The 26,690-nt window shown below is 43.7% G+C and overlaps 1 protein-coding gene and 1 pseudogene across 1 annotated transcript; one reads left to right on the top strand and one right to left on the bottom strand.

Annotated features, from left to right (window-relative positions):
* Positions 1 to 1,188: 1,188 nt before the first annotated feature.
* Positions 1,189 to 1,857, bottom strand: LOC115332994 (annotated as a pseudogene).
* A 6,964-nt stretch (positions 1,858 to 8,821) lies between these two features.
* LOC121046140 lies at positions 8,822 to 25,687 on the top strand. Its single transcript, XM_040499991.1, has 6 exons — positions 8,822 to 9,002; positions 14,346 to 14,572; positions 15,843 to 16,014; positions 22,256 to 22,372; positions 25,118 to 25,230; positions 25,520 to 25,687. The coding sequence occupies exons 1-6, from the start codon at positions 8,822 to 8,824 to the stop codon at positions 25,685 to 25,687; spliced, it is 978 nt and encodes a 325-aa protein (XP_040355925.1).
* Positions 25,688 to 26,690: the final 1,003 nt, after the last annotated feature.

Genomic DNA, 26,690 nt, shown 5'->3' on the forward strand with positions numbered 1-26,690 from the left:
TAAGGCCAAGTAACGAGTAACGGTATCTCGTTACTTTTGGGAAGCAACGTGTACAACGCCGTTTAAACAGACTCGTTTTAATTCTAACCTGAGTAGGCGTCTATTGCGACAAAGAACAGATGGGAAACCCGAAAAACAACTAAACCGTCTGGCAGCGTAGCAACGTTAATGGCTGCACACGTCAGTCGAACTCTACAGCTGGGAATGTCCTCCGGCTGCGAACACAATAAGGCTCGTTGGTTGAACCTCCTGGAATCGTGTACAGGCCGAATGTAAACCCGGATGTTGCCAACGCGGGAAGACACAAAACCCATTGTTAACTCGGAACTTTAGAGACAAAGAAAGCAAAAGAGAAAGGAGAATCCCAGATTCACCAGCTCTTCCTGAAGTGCAGCACTGCCGTTCCTTCGAGCGCGTCAGTAGAACGACGTCGTCGGGAATGTATTCTCAAGGAAGCGGGGAAACATGGCGGATGAAAACTTCGAGAGGCAGCTACTGCTTATGCGCAGCGGTTACTGAAAAGAAGACGATAAACTACAAAACAGAAGCAGTTCTCTATTTGGTTGTCAAAGCAACGAGAAAAGTAACTCGCTACTTTTGAGGTAACGTAACGCGTTGCTTTTGAAAATTGATGACGAGTAACGTTTTTGGTTACTTTTTGAGCTAGTAACGAGGAACTGAACTCGGATATTTTTTGGGGTAACGTGCACATATCTGATAGCAACTGGCCGGAATATTTTCAGTTCATTTTATTTTCATTTAATTTATTTCGGCTCAAGAGAGACGGGTGTGTGATGATAGGCCGAAGGCCCATACCAAATAACCTGCAACACCCAAACTAAAAAGAAAGAGGTGGGGGAAGGGGGGTAGATAAACAATAAACCCTAATAACAACAAAAAGGGGGGGGGGGGGGGGGAGAAGGGGGTAGATAAACAATAAACACTAATAACAACACCGCTATGCACAGAAACAAGAAACAGAAAGAAACGCGAACAGCAGGCCGACGGCCCCCAGCGCCACGCCGAAGCCCGGGACCCGCCACGCTAGGGCCGAACACATCCTACTCGAATGTGCCCGACCCCAGCCAGGCACGCCCCAAGCCCCAGCGCAGCGTCGGAGGCGCCCCGAGAACCGTCGACCGGCCGCCCGCGCCCCGTCCCGCCCCGACTGGACGTATACAACAAGGATTATGACAGCGAGTTGCGCAGATGAATGGCCACTTCTCGACGGAAGAATTCCATTTCTTCACGTGACGTGGGCGGGCACTGGGTGAGGCTAGTAGGCAGTGAGCGCCAGTGCGCAATGGCGAAAGACTGGCTGTGTCTCTCCGTCCTGGCAAACACTGGCTGCAAAATGCCCGACCGGTTTAGACACAAAGCACCAGGAAGCACATCCGGTTAAATTCTCACAATGTTAGCCAACAGCCTCGCAGAGGCCACCGCTCGTCGTAGACCTAGAGGCTGCCACCCGACAGCTTGCAGCATATCAACAGTTCGCGTGTCCCGGTAACGGGCTAAGTTGGTGTACTTCTGCCACTTCAGGATGGCGTAGGCAGCCCGACGTTGCACACTTTCCAGCGCCGCCACGAGGTGTAGTTGGTGCGGGTTCCATATTGAACTGCAGTAGTCCAGCTGTGGGACCACGAGTGCAGTGAAGAGCTGCCGCAAGGTTTTGACTCCAGCCTCTTAAGACACACGGAGACAGAAACCCAACTGTCGGCGTGCTTTCGAGGTCACCTCCCCAAGGTGAGCAGAGAAGCGAAGCTGAGGGTCCAAAGTGGCACCAAGCAGCTTCGCAATTGGATAGCAGCTGAGGGTAGCACCGTTCAGGTACAGGTCAGGGGGCCCAGTGGACATCAGGCACAGGAGAACATCATGGCCGAGCACTTGTCAGCGTTTAGGGGTAGCCTATTCTGGCAGGACCAGCCGTATACTGCCTCAAGGTCGTGCTGGAGCTACTGCTGGTGAATAGGTTCGGAGATGGGATGGATGAGCGTGAGGTCGTCTGCTTAGAGCAGAGGCTTGCACTGTAGTGGCGCTACAACATCGTTGATAAACACGTTGAAGAGGATGGGACCAAGCACACTGCCTTGGGGCACACTGGACAAGACCCCAATTGCATCAAACAGCTCCACGAAAAAAAAAACGCTGAGTACGCCCATGTAGAAAGTATGTTAACCGGTTAAGGAGTTCCCCACATAGACCATAGGCAGAGAGCTTGCTTATGCGGATTTTGTGGTGAACTCTGACGAGTGCCTGCCGGAAGTTCAACTGAACAAGCACAGAGGGGGTACGACCATCCAGATACCCACTGGCAGTGTGGACAAGAACAGCCAGGGCGGACTCGCAGCTGCGACCGGATCGAAAGTCGTGTTGATGGACTGTCAGTAGATTATGTTGCTTAAAGTGAGCAAGCAGTTTCTTTATTATTACGCATTCCATGGTCCTGCAAACTATAGAGGTCGTGGAGATGGGGTGGTATGATGATGTATAGTGTCAATTGGTGCCTTGCCTCCTTTGTGTACAGGTGTCACTTAGCACGTTTCCACTGCCCTGGCACCTTTCCCACCGAAAGGAAGTTCCCAAAAAGCTGGGTAAGGACCGGACATAACCTGATGGAGCAGCCTGGACGATCCAGAACTTTGTGACAAATAAATGATGCAAAGACATCTACGCGCGCCACACCTTCAAACTTTTCCGCGGTGTTAATTCTTCATCAGTATCCAAGCGCACGAAGGCAGAGAGGTGTAGCATTTCAGTCTGCCGGGAAAGCCTTGATCACGCCGCGATACCGGCGAAACTTGCTATCGACGATTTGTGCCTTTTTCTGGCGGCGTAGCGCTTTTGTAAAAATTTCCACGTGTTCTCAAACGCGATTCTCAACGCTTACACAAGGTTTTAAAATACGTGTTCGGCAAATGACGACGAACGAGTAGAAAACGTGTCATTAGGACGCTGCCGCCCAGCCTCTGTAAAACTCCAAAAAGTCGATTTCGCGACATTCCAGACTATACGCCACTGCTGTCGCAACGCAGCGAGGGTACTCAAGTGTCTTTGGGCATGTGCGACAATCTCGCTGGAGCTGTGCACATGTATATGCTCCGTTTCACCTTATGTTGCACCGCAGACAAGGCTAGAAGCGCGAGCTCATAGCGTTGGAAGCTACTCTTAACGCACGAGAGCTTGTGCCACCGAGATGTGCCCTAGAGCAAGGAGCTCGCGCTTGTAGCCTTTCCTGCGGTACATCATAAGGTGAAACAAAGTGTAGCAAGAGACGGCACGAGCTTTCTCGTGCACTGCCGCCTGCCTCCTCTGAACTAAAGTTATGACGGCGTCACGCGTGCGCCGAACGCTTAGTGAAATCAGTCTATTGCAGTGTTCAACAAAATACTCGATAAAAGTATTTAAGTTACTAAATTCATGCTTCATAACCTATTTAAAATACTAAAGTTACTTGTACTGTTAAGTATCTTGAGTAGAGTACAAATACTTAGAAATGTAATTAAATTACTTTTGAAGATACTTCCGCCTTGCGTAATTTGTATCGAAATCAATGACGAACATAATAATTCAGTTGCGCAAATCTGGCTTACACGACAACCCAAAACGACAAAAAAAAAACAAAAAACATTGTGGAGCTATTTTATGCAGTCCAACTCTAAGGAGCAGGATGTCGCTCGTACATGTTACAAAACATGTCTGGAAAAAAAGGAAAAAAAAGGTCGCTTCAGCTATAGTGACATCGCTGAATATCACGTCCTGCGGCGCACCTTAGACGCATCGTTTAATTACAATCCATATTCCCTATGTGGGGAGTTCACTATGAACGAACTTGAGATACGGAAATTAGTGAATGGATAACAAAGAGAGCCTACATAATAGCCACGGCACTGGTCGCACTTTCTTCAAGTAGGTTGCGTTCAGAAAGGCACTCGACGTTGGGGGACGCTTTGTTGGTATTTTGAGAGGTCATCCCGCTTGTAGTTCGTTTGCTGTCCTGTTCTCTGCTTATCGATGTTCGCTTACAGACAGTGTTCGCGAGAGCAAAGTGCAGGACTGACGACAAAAAGAAAAGAAAATAAAACGCACACAAAAACCTTATGTTTTGCCGTAGCGGAGTCAGTTATATAACAAGCAAAAAAAAAAGTGTTCTTTTTGTGCTTATTTTTTATATTCTATTTCTTATTCTCTTAACACTGAAGTCTGCATTGTTGTCGTGGGTCGTTTCCCATTCTGTGTTCGCCTCAGTGTAGCTATTTTTACTTTCGTAAAATAACCCCTTCTGTTTCAGGATTTTTTTAACACTTGGACATCCCCAGGATGTCCTCAAGACAACCTTTTGAGGGCATTATGATGTCCTCAGGATGTCCTCAAATGATCCTGGAAACATCCTAAAAACGTCCTATTGTCCGGCCTCAGGACATCCCAAGAACGTCCTCAGGAGGGCAGCCAAGGTTTTTTCTAGTACTTTGTTAGGACTGCACTGCAGCTGTTCACTGAGCTGTTAGGATGCTTTCATTTTTACGGTTTTTAGGTTTTCTCCAACTGGATTTTGAGCCTGAAGATGCCTGCAAGAGCTGCCTGCAGAAAAGAAAATGCATTGTTGTGCACTATTTTAAAGTGAAATTCACACACTAATTCTAGATTACTAGTCAGTGAAAGGCTAAGAACATATGGCAAGGCAAAGGAGGAAGAAAGCTGGCGGAATGCTGAAGAGGAGAGAAGAAAGCTCTCCCCTCCAGCATCCTGTCGGCTTTCTCCTCTGCGTATTTCCTTGCGCTGTGTTTTTAGCCTGTAACTATGAGCACGATCGTGCCATTCATTATTGCAAGAAATACTTTATTGGAGAGCAAATGTTATACATGACTTTTTTCAATGTCTGCACCAGACGAGCAGTCTGGCTTCGCATCTTGGCCAGCACTAGTCGAATAGTCAGCGGGATCTACAAAAAAAATCAATCAATCAATCAATTAATAATAAAAACAGGTAATGTGAGAAACTTACCATTATGTCGAACACCTCCGGCCTTTGATTGCAGCTTTTTCAGTTTCTCTCCAGCGTGGCGCAGCCATACCTTGATGATGGTCTCCACGTCAGCTTTGTTTGCGCACTCAACATTTGATTTCACTGCTCCTAAAACATTGATTTGTGATGACAGTCACAGCAGAAAGCTAAGATGGTCTAGAAAGAAATCACAATTAATGTTCGTGCGAGGAAGATACCCTTGCTACCGAGTCTACTTTCGCACAGTTGGAAAGCTCGAAGCACTCGTTTACGCGCCGGCATCTTTCCCGCCAAAATTGCCGTTCATTGCTTTCCGCCATTTAGAAGAATTCATTTAAAAACACACTAACCTTTGTCACTGCCTTGCATTGCTGCCATCATCAATTTGGATGGAACAGCACGGATATACAGACTCGCAGCGCTGACTAACAACTCAGTGATATATTTCTTCTTCCTGTTAAAACGGATCGTTATCATCTTCTCCTTCGCCGTTAATGAGAACATTTTAAATTTTTAAACACAAGAAACCAAATAGCCAATAAACATTAATAAGTAAATATTAAATAAATAAATGGCAGCTAAAAATAAATAAAAATAAGAAAATTAAAAAAATGAAAATAAAGTTAAAAATATTTTTAAGAAATAAATTACAATTAAAAAATTAAGCTTAAAATTATTTCTTTTAATTTTTAAGTTCTATTTCTTTTTAGTTGGCATTTTATTTATTTATTAATGTTTATTGGCTATTTGGCTTCTGGTGTTTAAAAATTTAAAATGTTCTCATTAACGGCGAAGGAGGAGACGATGACGATATGAGGAAGTTGTTAATCAGCGCTGCGAGTCTGTTTCCTTCTTTTGTGCCTGTGAGTGTGACTATATCCGCGCTGTTCCATCCAAGCACGAATTACCAAATAGCCCAAGCATCCACATCATCAAGCCATCATCAACCTCGACGCTATTTCTGTTTCTGTCCTGGCTTGGCTTAGCTTGCTTGAGTCTCTCGGATGGGTGGATAATTGCCTTAACGGTACACCTTCTAGTAGGCGGTAGCTTGCGCCACCTAGACTGAATGTTGCCAATGGGACCGAATTTCGAAATATTGCGCAAGTACAAAACTAATAATAATTGTAGTGCGTCCTGGTTTTATTAAAGAATTGTTTGATGAAAACTAAAGTTAAAAGGTGTCCTAAACTTACGCAACTACATGTAATAATTTGTATGCGAAATTTAGTTGAGCAGTGAACGTGAACAGTGCATACTACCGCCATTTCATTCATTTACTTTTTTTAAAAACGTAATCAAATTGAGGACGTATATATTACCTTTAACTTTGTATCCTTCGTCCTCAATAAGTCCTCGGAAGGACGTTTCTAGGATGATCCAGCAACTGACGTTCTCAGGATGTCCTGAGGACGTCTTGAAAACCGTGAGGAAGTTTGTACTTTTCGAGAACGTCCAGAGGATGTCGGGTGTTGTCTGGGTTTGGGAAGGCGATGGAAAACCTTTATTCTACAAACTTTGGGTGAAATATGAGTCACAATCGGTACAAAAGAGATGTTTTCACAAGCTCATTCTATCACCGTAGCTTATCGGAGCTAGCAACAGGATTTGATTGCTCAAAACAAAATACAAGTTTGCTCGTGCCACGCCCACCCCAGTTCATACTGAAAAACTGTAAAAATAGCGGAAGGTCAAAAATGTATTTGAGATCATGAGCATAAGGAGTACAATAGGCTTAGAAATGTAATTAAAGTACACTATAAAGGCCCGTTCACACTCTTGCGACCTCTTAAACCTGGGTTCCTTAAAACTTCTTAAACCAGAGAATACACTGGCGCCATCTATTGGGAACCAGTGTAAACTCGGCGGTCCGGCATATTTTTTTTAATTTCTCGCGCATTGTCCTTATTTTTTTGGCTCAAAAAACTTTTGTCAATGTTATAAACGAGCCTTTCTATGGGTATTACGCACATTTGACCTCGGAAATCCCGCAAAACCTTCGCTTTTGTGAAATGCAGTTCTAGGGTCACCGCATAGATGGCGCCACAATGTCAGTGTGTTCCCTCATTCTAGAAACATTTAAGAAGTTGTAAGAGATCTCGTCTCTCTCAGTCGTACTCGGTCGCAAGAGTGTGAACGGGCCTTAATACAGTACCAAATACCCTCGATCAAAAGTATTAGCAAGATACCAAGATACTTCCAAGAGTATTTGAAATACAGTATTTTGAGTGGAGCATTTGAGATAGGCACAGGCCTGGTCCAGGGTTGGGCAGAAATACCCAAAAATGTATTTGGAAATACAAATACAGGAATACATTTTATGGAGGGCAGAAATACAAATACAGAAATACTGATACTGCAATACATTTTTCAAATTCGTTTGAGACGCCAAATGAGATGAAGCTTGAAGTTAGAGGTGGAAGTTTTTGATTCTGAAATTACTTTCTTGTAGGCTTGGCACTTTGTCTTGAAGGTAGTGATTTCGGACGACGAATAGTCTTCAGTGGGCTCAAAAAAACGTTCCATCAAAGACTGACCGCGGTCCCTTTCCTGACATCCTGTCTGTCTGACGAGGGATGCGAAAAGACTTCGACCTCTATATAAATTCTATGCCATCCTAACTTCCATCAAAATGTCACCATGCCCCTGTCCAATAAGGACGCCCATGTCAACATTTATCACATGACGTCACGGTGGAATGAACTGGTATTCTTTGTCTGTAGGTGTGGCCTTGAACATGAAACTTTACCGCATTGTTGTATCAAACGACAATACGCGCTTTCGTTGTAGGTTACCTCGTTGAAGATCATGCAGGCAGTGTCATTTGTCATTCGGGCTGCAATGGACTGTGAATCAGTTTTGCCGGCTGGGTGTACTGTGTACGCCAAGGCAAAAGAGACGGTTAGCAGCGGGCTTTGAATGCCAGTAAACAATGACTCAAGAAACCCCTACCTAAGGACCTGCGGCACAAGATGCTCTGCCTCCACTCCTGGCACGCCACGTGGTTCGAGTCCCCGACTACGCAACACTTCTCAGAAGAGAGAAGAGGACGCATAGAAAAATAGTTTGGAGAATCGAAAGGAACCTTCGTCAGCATGGCAACAATGCCCCAGCATCTCCTTGACCCTAATGTCCTCAGAAGTAAAAAAAAAAAAAAAAAAAAAAAAATATATATATATATATATATATACAACACGGGCACTTCACGTCATCGTACGTGGTCTCCGAGGGGGATATAAACGAATATGTGCAGATGAATGAACCGTACTTAATCCAATGAATTAAAGAATCCAAGTTTTCAGGAACCCGCCGGGTTCCTGAAAACTTGGATTCTTTAATTCATTGGATTAAGTACGGTTCATTCATCTGCACATATTCGTTTATATATATATATATATATATATATATATATTTGGATTTGCATTTTTCTTTTTTAGGGGGGGGGGGGGGTGTATTTCTCAAGAAATGTAACGAAATACATTTCACCCTGATTGTATCGCGATACAAAGAAACATTCAAAATGTATTTCGATACAGGAATACTGATACTGGTGAAAAAAAGGTATCGCGATACAGAAATACTGATACAAAATCTATTTCTGAAATACTATCGCGATACATTTGTATCGCGATAATGCCCAACCCTGGTCTGGTCTATTATCATAGAGATCAGTGGTACCACGCGAAAAAAAAAAAAAGACGAAGAGAACCTGACCAGGGTTCCTCGATGCTCGACGACGGTCCAGACACGCCGTGAGGAAGCGTCGTACACCAAAACAACACTGCGGCGCCGGAGGTCGTCACCATGACTTGTAGCAATGGGTCGGTGCAAGTCGCCCAGGGCCACAGCTGACCACGCTCGGAGGATCATCGCATCCCTTCCGCTGGGTGCCCACCGTCGTCTGCTGGTGGCAGTGGCCGCGTCGGTCATCGCCATGGCCGACGCGGCACAGGGGCCGAGGAAGAATGCCGTGGAGATGGACGGCAGTTATCGGGCTTGTGAGTTGACCTACATGCTTATTAGCCTGTACTTCAATTGCGCTCACGTCCCATTTGCGGTCATTGTGAAAGACCTTGCAACCGCGTGCGTAAAGTCCAGCATATAATCTGCAGCGCTGAATTTGGTTTTCTCGTCAGAAGAAGGAATGGCCACTGGTACGGTACGATGAGGTCACAGAAAGAGGACATGCACATTTCTATGGTGCCTGGAGCGCCCCTCGGACTGGTGTGTTTAGCGTCCTGCCCCGTATGCAGTCGGCATCAAAAGGAGATGGCTCGTCGTAAAGCCCGTAGGAGCGGCAAAGATCCCTCATGTGGCGTCGCTGTCGTGATAAGCCGCTGAGAGCGAGGCTACTGCCGCGATTTCATGCATAGAGGCGGATGTTAGAAACGATAAAACACGCATTTGCGTGAACTTGACACACGTCTCGTTGCGTGGGCGACTGCTGGGGTGCTATGTTGCGCTTTTTGCACTCCCAGGGGGACTATGTTGCGCTTTTTGGACTCCCAGGAGACTAGGGAGAGGGAAGTGACGTCAACGACACAGCAAACGCAGATTGGATGTTGATTTTGTTTTCTTCCGTCAACATCCAATCTGCGTTTGCTCTAGTCGTTGACGTCACTTCCCTCTTCCAAGTCTCCTGGGAGTCCAAAAAGCGCAACATAGCACCCCAGGAGACTTGGAAGAGGGAAGTGACGTCAACGACACAGCAAATGCAGATTGGATGTTGACAGAAGAAAACGAAATCAACACCCAATCTGCGTTTGCTGTGTCGTTGACGTCACTTCCCTCTCCCCAGTCTCCTGGGAGTGCAAAAAGCGCAACATAGCCCCCCTGGGTTTGATGCACCATCACGCCATTCATGTTTTTTTTTTTTTTTTTTATTGTTTACGGTTAGTTGTTTTTGGCTAGATGCGCGGTTTCCCATTACGACCAACGACTCCCGTGCATAAAATTGCACCAGTCAGTTCCAGCGCCTCACTGTCAACGGCCTATGGAGCCCTTCCGAAAGTCACGTGCCGATCGATGAAAAATTCGATCCAATGATGGAACAACCGACACCGCTGAACGTGCATGTAGCGCGAGCAGGTAGCTTCGACTTGTGCTCCCTCTGCACGAGGGCTCGTGAGCTAGAACGCGTTGAAACCCAAGAAGCTCGCACTTATGTCCGCGACTGTGCAGGGATTCAACAGCTTCCAATACAGGGCACACTTTCAATAGGGACCTTACGTGACAGGGGCTCCTCATGCGGGAGTTTTTACAACACTGGCCGTCGTTCTGTCGGGCCTGCTCATCTTGATGCAGTGTACATCAAAAGTGGTCCTGAAGTAGCAACAGATGACGTCACAGAAGCCGGTGTGTGCTGCTGCCAGATGTCGCGATCCCGGCGGTAGGTCATAGAAATGCTGGCGAAAAGCACGAGCGAACCCGAGTGTCGCTGTCGTCGAGGCGTCACAATATAGAGCTACGTCCCAACTTGAGGTTTCCGAACTTCCGTGGACTGCCACACTGGCGAGCGACCTGCAGCAGAACATGCGTCTGCCACATTTACTACCGCTGCTGGTACTCTGCCAGGATCGCGACCGGTGACAGCATGACACTCTTATGACGTCATCAAGCGCAAATCGAGGGACCACTTTTTTTGAACGGGGTAAACACACCAGTTAGAGAAGACAAGTGCCAGGCACCATAAGCACCGAATAATCTATGTTTGCGTAGAAATGACACTTCTACCATCGGATGGATGGACGGGTAATAAGTTAATAGTGGCTGTGCTCTTTATAACGGGCGGTAGCTTACGCCACCTAGCCTACCGGCTTAAAACCATTGTGGCCAGTTATCCAAAGCCTTATCTGTTACCGCAAGAAAGCTGTTTTCCGTTCTCCAGAAGACCCTAAAGGCCCGTTCACACTCTTGCGACCGAGTACGACTGAGAGAGACGAGATCTCTTACAACTTCTTAAATGTTTCTAGAATGAGGGGACACACTGACATTGTGGCGCCATCTATGCGGTGACCCTAGAACTGCATTTCACAAAAGCGAAGGTTTTGCGGGATTTCCGAGGTCAAATGTGCGTAATACCCATAGAAAGGCTCGTTTATAACATTGACAAACGTTTTTCGAGCCAAAAAAATAAGGATAATGCGCGAGAAATTAAAAAAAAATATGCCGGACCGCCGAGTTTACACTGGTTCCCAATAGATGGCGCCAGTGTATTCTCTGGTTTAAGAAGTTTTAAGGAACCCAGGTTTAAGAGGTCGCAAGAGTGTGAACGGGCCTTAAAGCAGTTCGCGACAGAGCAAAACAATATCGACTGAACTTCCTTACAATATCTAAAGCACAGGAAGTCACGTTTTTGAACGGTTCTTTTTGGAGTAAGCCTCAGTGCACGTGTACACCCTTTCTCTAGACTTCGCTTCCCGGTGTTGCCATTTTGCATCTACCTTCGCGCGTATTTAGTCTTTTTAGAGCGCAGCTCTAGGGCGCCCGTTTCCGGCTTGAGTGGCGTCGCCGTCGCCGTCGGCGTAACCGTGCGTTGCGTTATGGGATGTTTCCAATAATGACGCCACACGTGACGTTACGTGTGACGCCACACGTGACGTTACGTGTGACGTCACTAAGGTCACGAGTGACGTCACGAAGGTCAATCATGAAGGTCACGAGGGAGGGGGAGGGAGGAAGGGGGAAGAGGAGGGGCATTCTTTCCTCTCCGTACCCTCCCCTCCTCCTCCTCAAGAGCTGCGCTCTAATTCTGTATTACAGGGAATGGTAAACGTCTTTCATTCTCTTGATGATTCTTCCTTGAGCATCCGCAGTATAAGGCATATAAAAAGGAATCGAAACCGATACAACAGCTTCATTCCAGTGTGTTCTAACGGGCTGGCGGTAAGTTGGGCTGCCGTTCATTTGTAGTTCGCAGACAACTTCATAGACAGCGCTCGTTACTCGAAAAGGTTTAAAAAAAAAAAAAACAGGATAAAGGTTTTTTTTTTTTTTTTTTTTTTGCAAGGAAAAAGGTAATTTTTTGAGTAACGAAAGATATTTTTTTTTATTTGACTGAACGTTTAGAGCCCAGCTCTTAGGCACTTCTTTCCGTGTATTGCGGCGTCGGCGTCGGCATAACCGCACGCGTTACATTATGGGATGTCAGAGAACTAAACACCGGTTCGATTCACCGGATAATTTAGTGGAGAAACGGAATTGGTGTTGAGGTCACGTGACGTAAATTTTCACGTTAACTTGAGCGGGCACACTAAATTTGTGTGTAAGTCACGTGGCACGAAATGGTGACATCATTTTCCCCGCTAAATTTAGCGGGAAAACTGAACTGGTATCGAGGTCGCGTGGCGTCAATTTTCCCGCTAAAGTTGGGGAAACTGAATTTGCGTATTGGTCACTTGACACTAAATTATGACGTCATTTTTCCCGCTAAATTTAGCGGGGAAACTGTGACGTCGTGTGACGTCACAGGCCACGACTTCACGAAATCCTTTTGTACCCTCTTCGTCCTCTGTGATCTACACCAAAAAAAAAATCAACATAAAATAATATATATATATATATATATATACAACACGGGCACTTCACACCATCGTATGTGGTCTCCGAGGAGGATATGAATGAATATGTGCAGATGAATGAACCGTACTTAATCCAATGAATCAAAGAATCAAAGTTTCCACTAACCCGCCGAAAGCCAAAAAGTTACCACTCGTGGAGCAGGTACAAAGCTAGCGGTTGCGATAAGGCGCCCGCGCGATTTTTCCGTCTCTTATCTAGAACCAGCCTTGTACCTGCTCCACGAGTAATAATTTTAGTACAATACTACACTTCTCACGCGCCGAAAGTCTTTCTGAAAATGACTGATTTCATTTATATATATATATATATATATATATATATATATATATATATATATATATATATATATATATATATATATATATATATATATATATATATATATATATATATATATATATATATATATATATACATACAGGGTGTTTTTTTTTTAAGCTTAACATATTTGTTTAAAAAACGCCGTGAAAGTTACACTTATGCCGCTTGAGGAGGTGAGTTATACGGCCAGGTGGACATATTATAAGGGGTTAATCGCAACAGTCAGTCGACTAATGAACTAAAATTTGTTAATTACCTTTTTAATTAATGAAAATAGACATATGGCACCAATTAGAAACTTGCTCAGCGTCACCGAAAACCACTCAATCAGTAATATTCAGAACGACTTTAAGCGCGTGAGAAGCGTAGTAGTGCACTAAAGTTACCACTCGTGGAGCAGGTACAAAGCTAGCGGTTGCGATAAGGCGCCCGCGCGATTTTTCCGTCTCTTATCTAGAACCAGCCTTGTACCTGCTCCACGAGTAATAATTTTAGTACAATACTACGCTTCTCACGCGCCGAAAGTCTTTCTGAAAATGACTGATTTTGTGGTTTTCAATGACGCTGAGCAAGTTTCCAATTGGAACCATATGTCTACTTTCAATAATTAAAAAAGTTAATTAACAAATTTTAATTAATTAGACGACTGATCGTTACGATTGGTCCCCTATTCTATGTCCCCCTGGCCGTATAACTCACCTCCACAAGCGGCATATGTGTAACTTTCACGGCTTTTTTTAAACAAATCTGTTAAGCTTAAGAAAAAACACCCTGTATATATATATTGTTTTCTCTAATTCCTCTTCGATGGTATATCGGAAAATCAAAAAGCACCAGGAGGTGCGCTCTAATTTCGCATTATAGGAACTCGTACAAGTCTATATGCGTGAATTGTTTTCTTATTGGCGGGTGTATTTATAGACTCTCGATGCAAAGAGAATGTTCCGCACAAATACAGATATATACACACATAACCTAAAAAGAAACTTTTTTTAGGTTAAAAATAAAGGATGCATCGCTGAACGCTCATTCTCCGCCCAAATGTAGCGCTAGCGGGCCGACCCTGTACATGGAACATGGTTAAAACTGCGCACAAATAGAAAGGAACAGTGCAGAGGGAAGAGAGAAGAGACAAGTGCCAACTCAGAACTGGATGTATTGTGAGTTTGCGCGTGACTCTTCTCTCTTTCCTCTTCACTGTTCCTTTCTATTTGTGCGCAATTTTAACCCTGTTCAATCATTACCAACTCCCCCAACTAATCACCTTACTACCTGTACATGGATGTCGGCCGCCGATTGCGTGCGCCCTGCACTAAGCACCAAAATGGCGGCCCCCACAAGAAAATCGTGGCTCTGAGTTTCGATAGCCTAAGCGTATAGATGACTGAGATGACTAATTCTAGCATGCATTTCTTTCCTCCCTCTTTGTTCTGGGCCAGACTACATGAACGACTTCTGCAGCGAGGGCCAGAAGCCGCTGCCCGTGCACCTGCCTCTGTTCAGCGAGCAGGCTTCCGTGGTGCTCTTTTCGCACCGGCGCAACAGCACGCCCAAGAGCGGCACCTGCCGGCTGCCCTTCCAGGTCGAGTCGGCGGCCAAGTTCACGCTGTCCTTCCGCTTCTTCGACACCGTCTCCGACTCCTTCATCTGCCACATGTACCTCGAGGTACTCGACGACTCCGACCTTCTCTCCTCACAAATCGGCCAGAAAAAAGGGGCAGGATTCGTCAGCGAAAAACGAAAGAACCCGTGTCCACGAGGACAGACATAAAGAGGGGAAGCGCGCCGTTTCTCTAAAGCTTGTTCCAACAAAAGAAGTGCGGAAGAGTCCCAAGCCCACGAAACATCTGTTCCGCGTAATGTCCAAAGCGGCGAAGCGCATTGGGCATCAGGCCGAGCATGGTTTTTGGTGCGCGCCAATCTTGCAAGAAAACAAATACTCGTGCTGCTCTATTTTCACGACGTCAGCAAAAATTGTTCGTTTGTAGCGGGGTACCAGTGGTAGTGACGTCATATGTATTGAGGGAATTCAAGAACATGGCCTCTACTGAAGCTCTCAATTTGTTCTGTTTTGTTTTGCACGTACTGACAGTTTGAGAAAGGCACAGCGTGGCATTTTACGATCGCGATCTTTGCTTCCCGATTTGGTCTTTGGCGTACTTGTTCGCTAATGGTAAAAGCCCAATTACTATCCCAAAGATTTTTCGTTCTCGCCGCACACCCTGCCCTCTTCAGCCGTCAGGGACTATAAGAGTGAGCGAGTAAGTAAACAACTGCATTTATTAATAAAAAATAGCATTCGCCCCCCCCCCCTCCCCCCCCTTGCCCACCTCCTGATTTCGGGGACGTTTCTGCCCTCCTTCTTTTCAGTTTCCCCTCTAAATTTGGCGAGAAAATTGAAGTCACGTGATCTGACGTCACGAGACCCAAAGACAAATACAGGTTCCCCGCTAAATGTATCGGAAAAATTGACGTCATGCACCAACTCAGTTTCCCCACCAAATTTGGCGCGAAAATAGAATTCCTAAAACAAAGTTTTTACTAAAACTTTTCGTCGACATATTCACAGTGACCTGAGTCATGAGCCTCACGACGAATGCTATCGTAATTCATAGACAACCAACAATAGTGGTTTCTGCAGCCATTTTTTGCATTGCCTAGACCATTACTCGATGTCGTGTGTGGAAATAGGGGAAAGGAATGGGGCAGTTGTCCACGACTCCCGCGTTTAGGTCTATACAACCCATGGGCTATTCTAAAACAGCGCTTGGACCTTGGCATTGGTGTACCAACAGGGGGGGGGGGGGGCGGGGCAAGGGGAAAGCTTGCCCCCCCCCCTTCCCCCCCCAGGTCCGGGGTGAGCCATTCTTTTTAGAGTAGTATACTGCTGAGTCGGTGGTTTGAGCTGTTTGACGAGCGTCGATCTTTCGAAACAGCTCATTTCGTCGTCGGAAACGACGGATCTCCTGTGCGGGAAGGACTACACCGGCACGAAGAGCATGGAGAAGATGTCGTCGACGCTGACTCTCAAGTGGACAGTGTCCCAGAGGGATGTCTTGAAGAGGCTGGGAGGATTCGAGATCGTCATAACCGGATTTGAGCAGCCCGGTGAGTTTTGCCGATGCTCAGATATTTTCGTCCGAGTATGACCGACTGCGTTATAACTCCTTTGCGTTCTATACCGCAACGCGTTGCGCGGAGTTGAAACCAGGTGGCACCAGTTTGCAAATTGCCCTCCAACGCTTGCGGTCTTGAACCAAATCGAAGGATTTGCAGTATTTGCGAGAGCGAATCTACGCACTGCCTATGACAAATAGTAGCTTATACCTTTGTCAGAAATATTTCAAGGTAAGAGTTAAAGAACCATGCATAAGCAATAAGAAAATATGCTCTAACCGGAAGTGGGCCAGGGCCGCCCAATTGGTGGTGCCAGTGTATTATCTCGTTCCAGAGATCTCGTCGTAGGCACTAATATGCGAAAGAAATAACCGAAAATATACGGGCGAGGGGGTGCAAATTTAACATCTCGGAAACCCGAGTCCAGGGACAAAAATGAAGGACGACACACATTATATGTGTCGGCGCTCCCTTTGTCCCAGGTCTCAGATTTCCGAGATATGTCATAAAGCGGTCGTACCCGTGCATAAATTTAAATCCAAACTCACAGCAAAAGCGTTCTTTGCACAACTGAGCATACAGCTCAAACGTGTAAATTTACCTTTACCCAATGGTGGCTAGATAGAATTTCCCCGATTGTTATCGCAGGTTGATATCCGGAGTCCTTTTGAAGCCTGTTACAGTAACATTGCGTACTGATCTTAAACCAAGTTGAACAAGATAGCGTAGGTATAATAAAAAATAATATGAGCAAAGAAAAAAAAGTAAAACCTTCATTTAAGTCTCAAAGTGGCAGTCCAGGTTTCATAAAAAAACGATGTTTTTTTTTTGTTTTTTGTTTTTTGCAAAGTTTGAAAATAGGTAACGCATTTGCGTTTGTGAGACTGACTGCGTTGCAACCATAGTAACCCCGGCGCCATCTTTTAAGTGGCTCTGGAACACTTCTCATCTTACTGATTAGTGATTTAGTGGTTTTCAATGACACTCAGCAAGTTTCTAATTGAAACCATATGTCCGTTTTCACTAAATAAAAGTTCATTAACAACTTTTGCTTACTTAGCCGACTGATCGTTGCGATTAGCCCCCTACACTGTGTCCCCCTGGCCGTATAACTCACCTGTACGACCCGCATAAGTGTAGCTTTCACGGCTTTTTCTAAACAAATCAATAAAGCTAAAAAATGATATATTTGCGTGATTAAATCTAAGCACTATAGAAATGAGAAATAGACGCTTTAGGCTTGTGCGCCTTCGAATAATTTCGAAAAAATCTGGAAAATAAACATTTGGCGGTAAACATCTCTATAAATTGTGATTATCCGAAAAACTCAGAACTTTCGAGTCAAAACGGCAAAATAAAAGGAAAAAAAGTCGGTGTTGTTCATGTAAATTTTAAAAGAACACAAGGTCAGTGGTACCAAAAAAAGCCACAGAAGACCCGAGACTGAGGTAATGACAGGACGACAAGGAAGAGAAGGAGAACAACTCAAACAGAGCTAAACCTTTATTGAGGAAAGAACCCTTTACATAGGGTTGAGAAAAGAAGGAAGGAAAGGAAACCTTCTTAACATCACCTCTCTCCACAAAAGACACGACACCGGACCTCTAACAATGGGGTCAAACCAACAAAATAGCTGACAGCACCAAAGATGACACATCATTATATATATATAAAAAACATACGATGGGAAATTAACAGATTGCGCTGGACCTTTCACTGAGAAATTCAGCTATAAGACTACACACACACACAAAATAATGTTAACAATACCATTAGAGATTTAGAAATTGCTTCCATTCGGCATCGAAAGACAAAGAAGGCTTGTTCACTGCATTCCCATACATCGTTATTGCGATTGACTCTTTCAGAAGGCACGTGTGGTTGTGTTTTTCTGTTACAATTGTGGTTGTCGAGTTCCATAAAGGCACGCAATTCCTACACTGCTGAATATACTTGGACACCACGGAATATGGATCCTTGTTTTTGACACATCGCTCATGTTCGGCAAGTCACAACGCTTCGTTTAAACTATATATAACAAACCACAATCAAAAGGGATCTTGTAGACAATACCTGAAATACATGTAACACACTTTTCCCTGTGTTTTCTTAAACAACCTTTCTGGGCGGAAGCGAACGGAGTTAACCGTTTCAAACTGCTATCTGTGCTAAACGCCATGCGTAAACCAAACTTATCACCAACTGATTTTAAATTGTGTGAAATCTTATAGAAAAACGGTACGACTACAAACTTTTTGTGCTCGGGCATTTTCCTAATTTGTTTGTCTTTTGCAACAATGTACGAAAGCTGCTTGGAAATAAATTCTCGGGGATACTTTGCAACATGTAGCAGGGAAAACACAACTTGAGTCGACGTCATAATGGAGTGCCAACGTGACTTTTGAACCGCGTTGTTAATCATGTTTCGAACCAATCCTGCCTTGAAATGCTTTGATTGGCAACTATCAAAAGGAAGTACTGGTTTATTCTTTTCTTTCCCATACGACCAACACAAACCGGGAACCAATCTGAGCTGGAGGTCTAAATACTGAAGTGCGTTGTTGACTGGCTTTTCTGTAGAAAACTGCAACTCCGGTGCCTCCCTGTGTACGGTATTCTCGATGGAACCAGCAAGTGCTCAGTCACGGACACGTACCAATATGTCATCCACGTATCTTCTAATGAGTACTTAGCTCGGGTGATAATGCTTGATCATCTCAAGCAATTTTAGGTCTAAGCTCCGGAGGTATATTTCTGAAAGGGCCGGGGCGTCATTATCCCAGTCTCGAGTTTTTCGCTAAACTGTTTAATATACACCAGCTTACTTGCGCCCTTGCGTCCTGCCCACTGAAGAGTTTTATTATCTTTTTTGTTGGGGGGGGGGGGGGGGGTACCTTTTAGGTTATCAAGTTTCTTACAGGACAACGGGTCATGGTACCTCTGGGTAACGACAAAAGTCATTGAGGTTTCTAGTTTAGACCCTACTATTTGCGCTCCTTGGGGGAAGGAGGGGTAGAGTTTTTATAACAGGAAAGTATATGAACTTGTATGCTTCAACGAAGCCAATATTTGTTGTGGGATAGTTATTATTGCCAGTGGCAAGTGAGCGAATGCCAATTGCAGTTGCACTAGAATCATTCGCTACTGGTGAGTTCGGAATAAATTAAGGTACGTTTGTAACCGAACATTATTTCTTGTTTTGTTTTTAAATTTGAAACAAAATATTGAAATGTAGTGAACTTATCCTCGTAATCTAAGAGACTTAAGAATCTAACGGAAATAAACTTCAAGAAACCTCCAAATCGTTAGCAAAAAAAAAAAAAAAAAACTGTGTGGAAACAAAAACGTTTTTGGGATTTTTATTAAAAATAAAATCCGAAAACATCAGAAACCTACAAGTTATAACCTCGTCAGAGTTATTCCAAGCTCGGAGCGAAAGAATGCTACGTAGAAATGAAGAAATATACATGTATCGTGGGGAAGACTATGTCATGTACACACGTTGCTCAAAGGACAAAAAAAAAAAAAGAAAGCATCCAATAGAATTACTATGGCACCTGCTTAAAAAAGTATTGAGTTAATATACTTAATTCCTCGAGACTAAAAAGAATTAACCTTTACCTGGTAAAGAAAAAAAAAAAAAAGCCGTTAATTCTCCGATTACTACTTCAGATTTTCAAAGCAACAGTTGTCAGTCGGTTTTGAAAAAAGGTGTCTTTCGTGCTGTCCATTCACTGATTAGAACCACTAAATCATCAGCTGCTGATCTCCTTAATCTACCGGTTTCGGTAAACCGTCCTTCTGTCATAAGCGTTTGGTTTGAGGATTCATTGGCAGGCCTCTCGTACGAACAAAAACCGTCATTATAGAGACGGGAGGGGGAAAAAAGTGACGATTACGAGTCATTTAGTACTTCCAAAAGTAACCAGATATCTGTTGTGATTACTTCACAATAAATGTAATGGGATGATTTTGAAATTACTCCGAAAAGTAATTGATCACAGGTACTTCGAATACTTGTAGTGAGTGCCGTACAAGTTGGGCTGTACCTAATGCAAGTTCGTCTGAGTCTTTTGCAGGGGTTGTGGTGACGTCAGAAAAACGGCGAGCTCTGATTGGCTCCGATCGGAGGATAGTAGTTAGGCCTCAAAGCAAGCTGCCTTGAAGTCTACCCACGATTCTTCCAATCAGAGCCGATCAGAGTTAGGCGTTCTGCTCTGCGAAAAAAGCAGACAAACTTGCGCTCCGGATAGATACGTCGCCACTGTGTTTTCTCGTCGTAGGTGCGGTCACGACGTAAACTGCCTCTGGGAGCCTTAGTCGTTTGGGAATGTTGTACGGTCCATAGAAAGACTCGGGGCATGCATGTTCAAAAGTCATGTTTACGCAGCAATCAATTTTGCAATCGTCTGAAAAGAGGATTTTTCTGAAAACATTCCTGACAATGCTCCCCGGCACTTACGAACACTAAGAAGATATGTATCATATCTTGCACAAAACTGAAGGGCACTTTAGGTGTAATTAACTTCATAAATGATTTTAAGTTGCTCGATCATACTACTACTATAGTACTAATGATGATGATGATGACGGTGGGGGTGGTAGTCGTCTTGTTGTTGTTGATGGTGATGATGATGTTAATAATAGTAATCTTTATTTCCCATTTTGAATGGCGGAGACCGAGAAAGAAAGCCGCAAAAGCGGCTTTACAAGATCTCTGTCCCAGTGGCATTCTACAGCAGCGAATACACAAGATACAGAACTGAAAAAAAAAAAACGCTATTAGAGGAAAAAAATCCTACATCATATCACGCAATTTTTTATAGTTATTTTGTATAAGATAACATCATTCGAGTGAAAAGTGTTAAGGAGTTTGGATTATCTATGCTTTAACATTTCTCTTTCAAAATTTAGGCGACAACTGTCTACATTCCAGTATTTGTGGTTACGAAACTGTTACATTTGGAAACAGGTTGGTTTAAACCAGCCATATTTGTCATGTAGGTATTATTATGGAGCAGTTCATTTTCATATCTTGTATAAAGCCTATATTTATACATGTTATGAAACTTATTATTTTATACACTCTGAACAGGTTTTCAGTATGCGAGTAAAAAGGCACGTTAGCAATATTACGTAAGATTCGTTTTTGAAGTATGTGTATTATCTTAAGTTTTGTTGCTGTGATATAGTACCCCAAACCAGATGACACTAGTAATTTAAATGAGAGAGAAATAGATTTATACAGTAATACTTTGGCTGACCTTGGTGCCCAGTCAGGCGACACGACCGCCTTTTGCACCAAGGGACCATTTCAAGGAGTATTTACCCCTTGAAAAAAAAACTGATTGATTGATAGATTGATTGACTGGCTTCGGAAGTATATAACGATTCCTATATACGAGAGCTACAATTCTTGCTAATTTATTTTTCAAATGTTCAATGTGGTCATTCCAATACGTAGTTCTTGGGATGACCACATTAGTAATAATAATAATAATAATAATATAATAAAAAAAACAAAAAAAAAAAACGGACACGCACACATGCCATATCAAACCGAGACAGTGCGTGTCGTCAGTGTGCGTCCGTTTTTTTATTTTATTACTCCCAGTTTCGCTTTTTTTAGCTAATTCCCCAGTTTTCCTGAGTATTTTTGCTTTTATCGTTAAAGGCTCAGATGCCCTGCGCGTAAGACATTTTACAAATATATTGTTTATTGTTTATTGTTTATGCTTATTTTCAGTGACCCACCAACAGCTTGACGCCTCCTTAGTGGTGCACTTATTCCTTCAGAAATACAACGCTAAACAGGATAAAAGCGAAACGTTAGGAAAGAACAATGAAATTTACGTTTTTCATCAAATGTATTAAGGCTAACATTCGCACAAATACGTTCTAAATGGTTATAAGTCAGTTGTAGGTGTGTTATGGGTGCAGCATGATAAAAGTCGATAGGATCAAACAAAGTATAAAATCTACAAGACTGACGAGGAACGTGCAAATAGATGTGGCTGAGTAGCTCTGGGGAGTCAATTATACAATTTACAATCTTATACAAATATGTCAGTTCACGAATTGTTTTCCTGTTGTGCAACGAGTCTAACTTCATGAGTTCACAAATCTTCTCATAACTATAGAAATAATTCGGTTGAAAATAACGATCAAACAAAACACGAACAAACCTACGTTGAACACTCTCATTTGCCTGCTTTCTTTTTTCTCTCCGTAGATTCCGGCGGTTGTGGATCTGGATTGAGCAAGTGTGCCAATAACCGATGCATCTGGCATGGCTTCAAGTGCGACGGCAAGGACAACTGTGGAGACTTTAGCGACGAACGCCTTTGCTGTGAGTTTGAATTAAAATGTATGCACGGGCGGGAGTCTCTCGAGTTTACCATAGTTACATCTGGTCTAACCTTAGCATACATGGAATGTGGCGAACGTCGCGAGCTTGAACGGGCTTTGGAATAGGCGCTCCCACCGAGCGAGCTTTTTCGAGCAGTCGAGACACGTTCTGAAACAAGGAGCAAGCCCCTTTAAGCCTTGGCTGCAAATTAGGCCGAAGACGCCGCGCAACAATATCGGGTTGAAATGTTGCTTACTTTGCACAAGCTCACAAGGGCTACTGGAGCCCAAGTACATTCGCACGCACCGCCACGAACCAAAAAGTTTTTTTTTTGGTGGTGTAATTATAAAGATAAAATTGGATGCTGTCTTTCAGTCTCTTCGCAAAACTTGATGACGTAGTCGTAGTCATAAAAATTATCTGATTCAAATTTCGCTTATATTTTGAACTCGTGCACAGCGTGACCACTTGATTTGGAATGGTGACTATTAAATGCCTGGAGAAGCATTCAGGCTCCTGTCCAATAGAAGCAGTTACAGGAATGGCCGATCCCTATCGGGGTTCGGCAGAGCCCGCGGAGTTCTACAGGGTGTCACAAAAGAAAATGTACACGGTATTTTTTACCGCAAAAATAAACTAGGCATCCCCGAACGCTCATTCTCCGCCCAAAGGTAGACCTAGAGGTCACAACCAGATGCCAAAGTTTCAGCCCGATCCGATAACTTAATCAAAAGTTATAAGTGATTTTCTGAAAAGTTCAATGGGAAGATGGAGCCCATTTTTGCCTGTTTTCGGTTTCTGGTGCCATAGAGCCCCATGTGTTTGAAAACTCTGTCGGCCGCCATTTTCCCATTGAAATTTTCAGAGAATCACTTATAACTTTTGATTGAGTTATCGGATCGGGCTGAAACTTTGGCATCCGGTTGTGACCTCTAGCTCTTCCTTTGGGCGGAGAATGAGCGTTCGGCGATGCGTAGTTTATTTTTGCGGTAAAAAATACCGTGTACATTTTCTTTTGTGACACCCTGTAGATATCGGTATTACAATGTCTAGAACTCCGGGCCTGTATTGCGGTTTGCCGAGCACGTGACTGCGATGATCACTGGCGCCATATAATCGACGCCAGATCACCTTGATGCTTGTTCAGGCTGTGAGTTGAGGGAGTGAGCGCAGCTCGTTTTTCTCCCATCTTTTATTGTTTTTTTTTTTTTCTGCGAGTGCCTTTGTGCGGACGGAACGAACGCGTGTTTTTCACTTGTCGAGCATTAATTCTAAAGGCTCGTTCACACAACTGGCGTTCGACTGCGTTTGAATTTGTTAAGAATGCTCTCGTCGGAGCTGTTGCTATGGCGACCCTTCGCTTACATAAACAGGTCTCAACATTCTTTTTACTTTTTTTAGGCTTCTTATTGACTTTCCGGGGTTCTACTGAATTCCTTTATAAAAGCACTTTGTTTTGATTATTGAAAAAAAAAAAAAAAACTCTCTGAAGAAAAAATAAGGATTTTTTTTGTAATATTATTTATAAAAGAAAAATCCAAAATAAGTTTTAATGACATTTTTTGTTGGTTATTTTCTAAAAAATTCAAAAGGAAAAAATAATGAATTTTTTGTAGACTTATTTATAAAAAGAAATGAAAAAGATGTAATGACGTTTTTTCAGTTGGTTATTTTATAAAAAAATTCAAAGGGAATAAATAATAAATTTTATTGTAGACGTATTTATAAAAAAAATTAAAAAGAAGTTGAAATAACGTTTCCTTGTAAGTTATTTTCTGAAAAAAGAGAAAAATCTTTTTGACATTGTTTTTATATTATTTCATAAGAATTGAAAAAAAATCTTTTTGTTATTTTATTAAAAACATTAGGGACATTTTTTTACCTGGAAAAGTTTTGAATTTTCTTTTAAATATTGAAGGGGAAAATACATTTTCTACTAAGTTTTCCCTGTTCACATATTTGTAAGAGCTCTAAAAATGATAGTAGGATGCTTTGCACTTCTTTTTCTTCTAATATCGAATACATTTTTTTTAGAAGCAGAGGACAAGGGCAGCTGACCTTTTTCATTCCCTTTCCTGTTTCTATTTAATGAAACATTCTGATAACACGTCCGACGTAACAAAAAATAAAATTAAAGTTACCTCCCACGTAACATAAAAGTTCGCTGTGCTTGTATGAACAGTTCGCAGGTTTTTCCAGTTTTATCTTTGAAGCCAAGGGATGTCATCCAAGTGATTATTGCTACGGAAAGACCTCATTTAGTTCTATAATGTAGGCGATACAATTTCGTGCTCGCTAATACTATTTAGAAGTAAAATGCGAAAATGCGCCGATGTCGTGTTCGCGCTAACAGTGTCGCGATGTGTACCTTTTTTGCTCTTGTATTTTATTTCTCACATTTTTGTATCTACCAATGGAATCCTGCCATCGTAACGTCCTCGTGCAAGGTGAAGAGGCATGATGGCGGACAACCGAAATGCGACCCGAAACCCGAATCCGAAACGCGAATATTCGAGAGAGAGAGAGAGAGAGACAGAGAAGTGTTGAAAAGAAAGAAAGCCTGGAACTAAACGAATATTCGACTTTCCTCGCCCATAACTGTTTGCTGCCTAAACGTAAGAGGTACACCCGCCAGGTGATTGCAGCGGTAGGATTGCCCTAACGACTGCGTCATTCGCACTGGTTACCTATAGCTCAAATTATTCGAGGAAATTTTAACGTGTGTTTTTCTTCCTGCTCACGCAGTTGCTGGAATGCAAGACTTCAGCCTTTATGTCATCGCCCTCTTTCTCGTAACTCTTCTGCTCCTTGCTGTCGGTGTGGTGTTCAAGATCATGTACGACAAGTACGCTGTCGCGGTAAGTGCTCAAAAGAAGCTAACGCTTCAATTTCTTTCGGGGGGCATTAAGCGTCTCGTGACGTTATGAAGTAAAGTGGTGGTGTCACGTGGATATCATGACGTAACGTGGTAACCGTGACGTCAAGTGTCATGTGGAGCGGACGTTCGGTCGCACATAAGGACGGCCGAATTTCTTGGAATGGGGGCTTCTGTTCTTTTTAAAGCGTTTCACGTTTATAAAAAAGAAAACATGAAGTGCCGACACGCACTCTTGTGTGTTCTTTGCTGGTTTGCTTCTCGCGCCACAGCCCCTAGATGCCGAAGCACCGGTCCAGGGTGCCGACGCCCAGGTCCCGGGTTCCATCCAGACGGTACTTCTACCCGGACCCCCTCCGGCCATGGTCGTGAAGAAGACGCCGTCGGGTTCTTACCTCGACGAAGGAGCGCCTCGTCCCAAGCCCAGTATGATGAACTAGGCAATAAAAAAAGAAAAAAAAGAAAATTGCGAACGTTTTTGTGTGGGCAGATACTTGTAGCGACTTCATAATGCTCAAATCCCACCAGATCAACAAACAGAAACTACCAACCTCAACAAGTATAAATCATGAGCCTCATGTATGCGATGGTATCTTCGGCAGGCTTGCAATCTCTCGTGAGGTTGCAAGTCAGCCAAAGATACCCTCGCGTTTGCGGCTTGTCGGTGTCGGTTGCTTCTGTTTGTCGCTCTAATGGGATTCTCCATTGCCTTCCGCGCGCGTTGACTCCACGTTTACGCTCGAAGCTCATATACTACGTCGAAGCATTATCGAGGGTATAGGAACTGCGAACTGGCGGCGCGATGACTGCCGACGACCGTCTTGTAGATGTGCCATCTTCTTTTGTCAAGCGCTCAGCTGGTTTGGATTTTATTTTATAAAAGAACGAAGAAGACTGTTTCGGATCTTTTCCTGGCATTCCTGCGGCCCTGTCCTGACTGAACTGGAATGTAATTAGTCTTATCTCTTTTTTGATTTCACCAATGGTTTGAGAACTCTACTCGCATCCGTGAGCAACTTTCTGCTCAATTTTCGAACTCTTTCTCACCTTTTATGAGCCTTTTGCTGAACCTCCTTCGCTAAGCCTACTAGCCCAGCGCCGCCGGCCCACCGCACCCATGCCGCTGTCGCTTTGTACGAAACCTTCCCCTTTCCCTCGCTAGAGATGGACGAGGACGCGGAGGACTTTGGCCCGTCTAATACCGCAAAACGTTTTCGTTCGTCCGACGACAGTCTTTAAGACGCAGACATGAGTCTCCAAACTTCATGGGCTTCTCTCGTGCCCGTCGCAACTTATTTAGAGGGACTTTAAGAAAGGGCTAGAAAGAGAACCCAGCGCGAGCGCAACTCAAGACATCAGGCCAACCTCTACCCACCACAAGCCGCAAGGAACGTGTAACTCTCGGCACCCACGTAATCAAGATACAGCTGATAGAACAATGTG

Source organism: Ixodes scapularis, unplaced genomic scaffold, assembly GCF_016920785.2.
Source record: "Ixodes scapularis isolate PalLabHiFi unplaced genomic scaffold, ASM1692078v2 PGA_scaffold4__175_contigs__length_147842914, whole genome shotgun sequence".
Taxonomy (NCBI): domain Eukaryota; kingdom Metazoa; phylum Arthropoda; class Arachnida; order Ixodida; family Ixodidae; genus Ixodes; species Ixodes scapularis.

Bases quoted from the DNA above. Each gene is read 5' to 3' on its own strand.
- LOC121046140 (XM_040499991.1), top strand. From the start codon at position 8,822: ATGGGTCGGTGCAAGTCGCCCAGGGCCACAGCTGACCACGCTCGGAGG. The intron at 14,573-15,842 runs GTACTCGACGAC...CTTTCGAAACAG, and splicing joins TCTGCCACATGTACCTCGAG to CTCATTTCGTCGTCGGAAAC. The intron at 25,231-25,519 runs GTAAGTGCTCAA...CTCGCGCCACAG, and splicing joins ACGACAAGTACGCTGTCGCG to CCCCTAGATGCCGAAGCACC.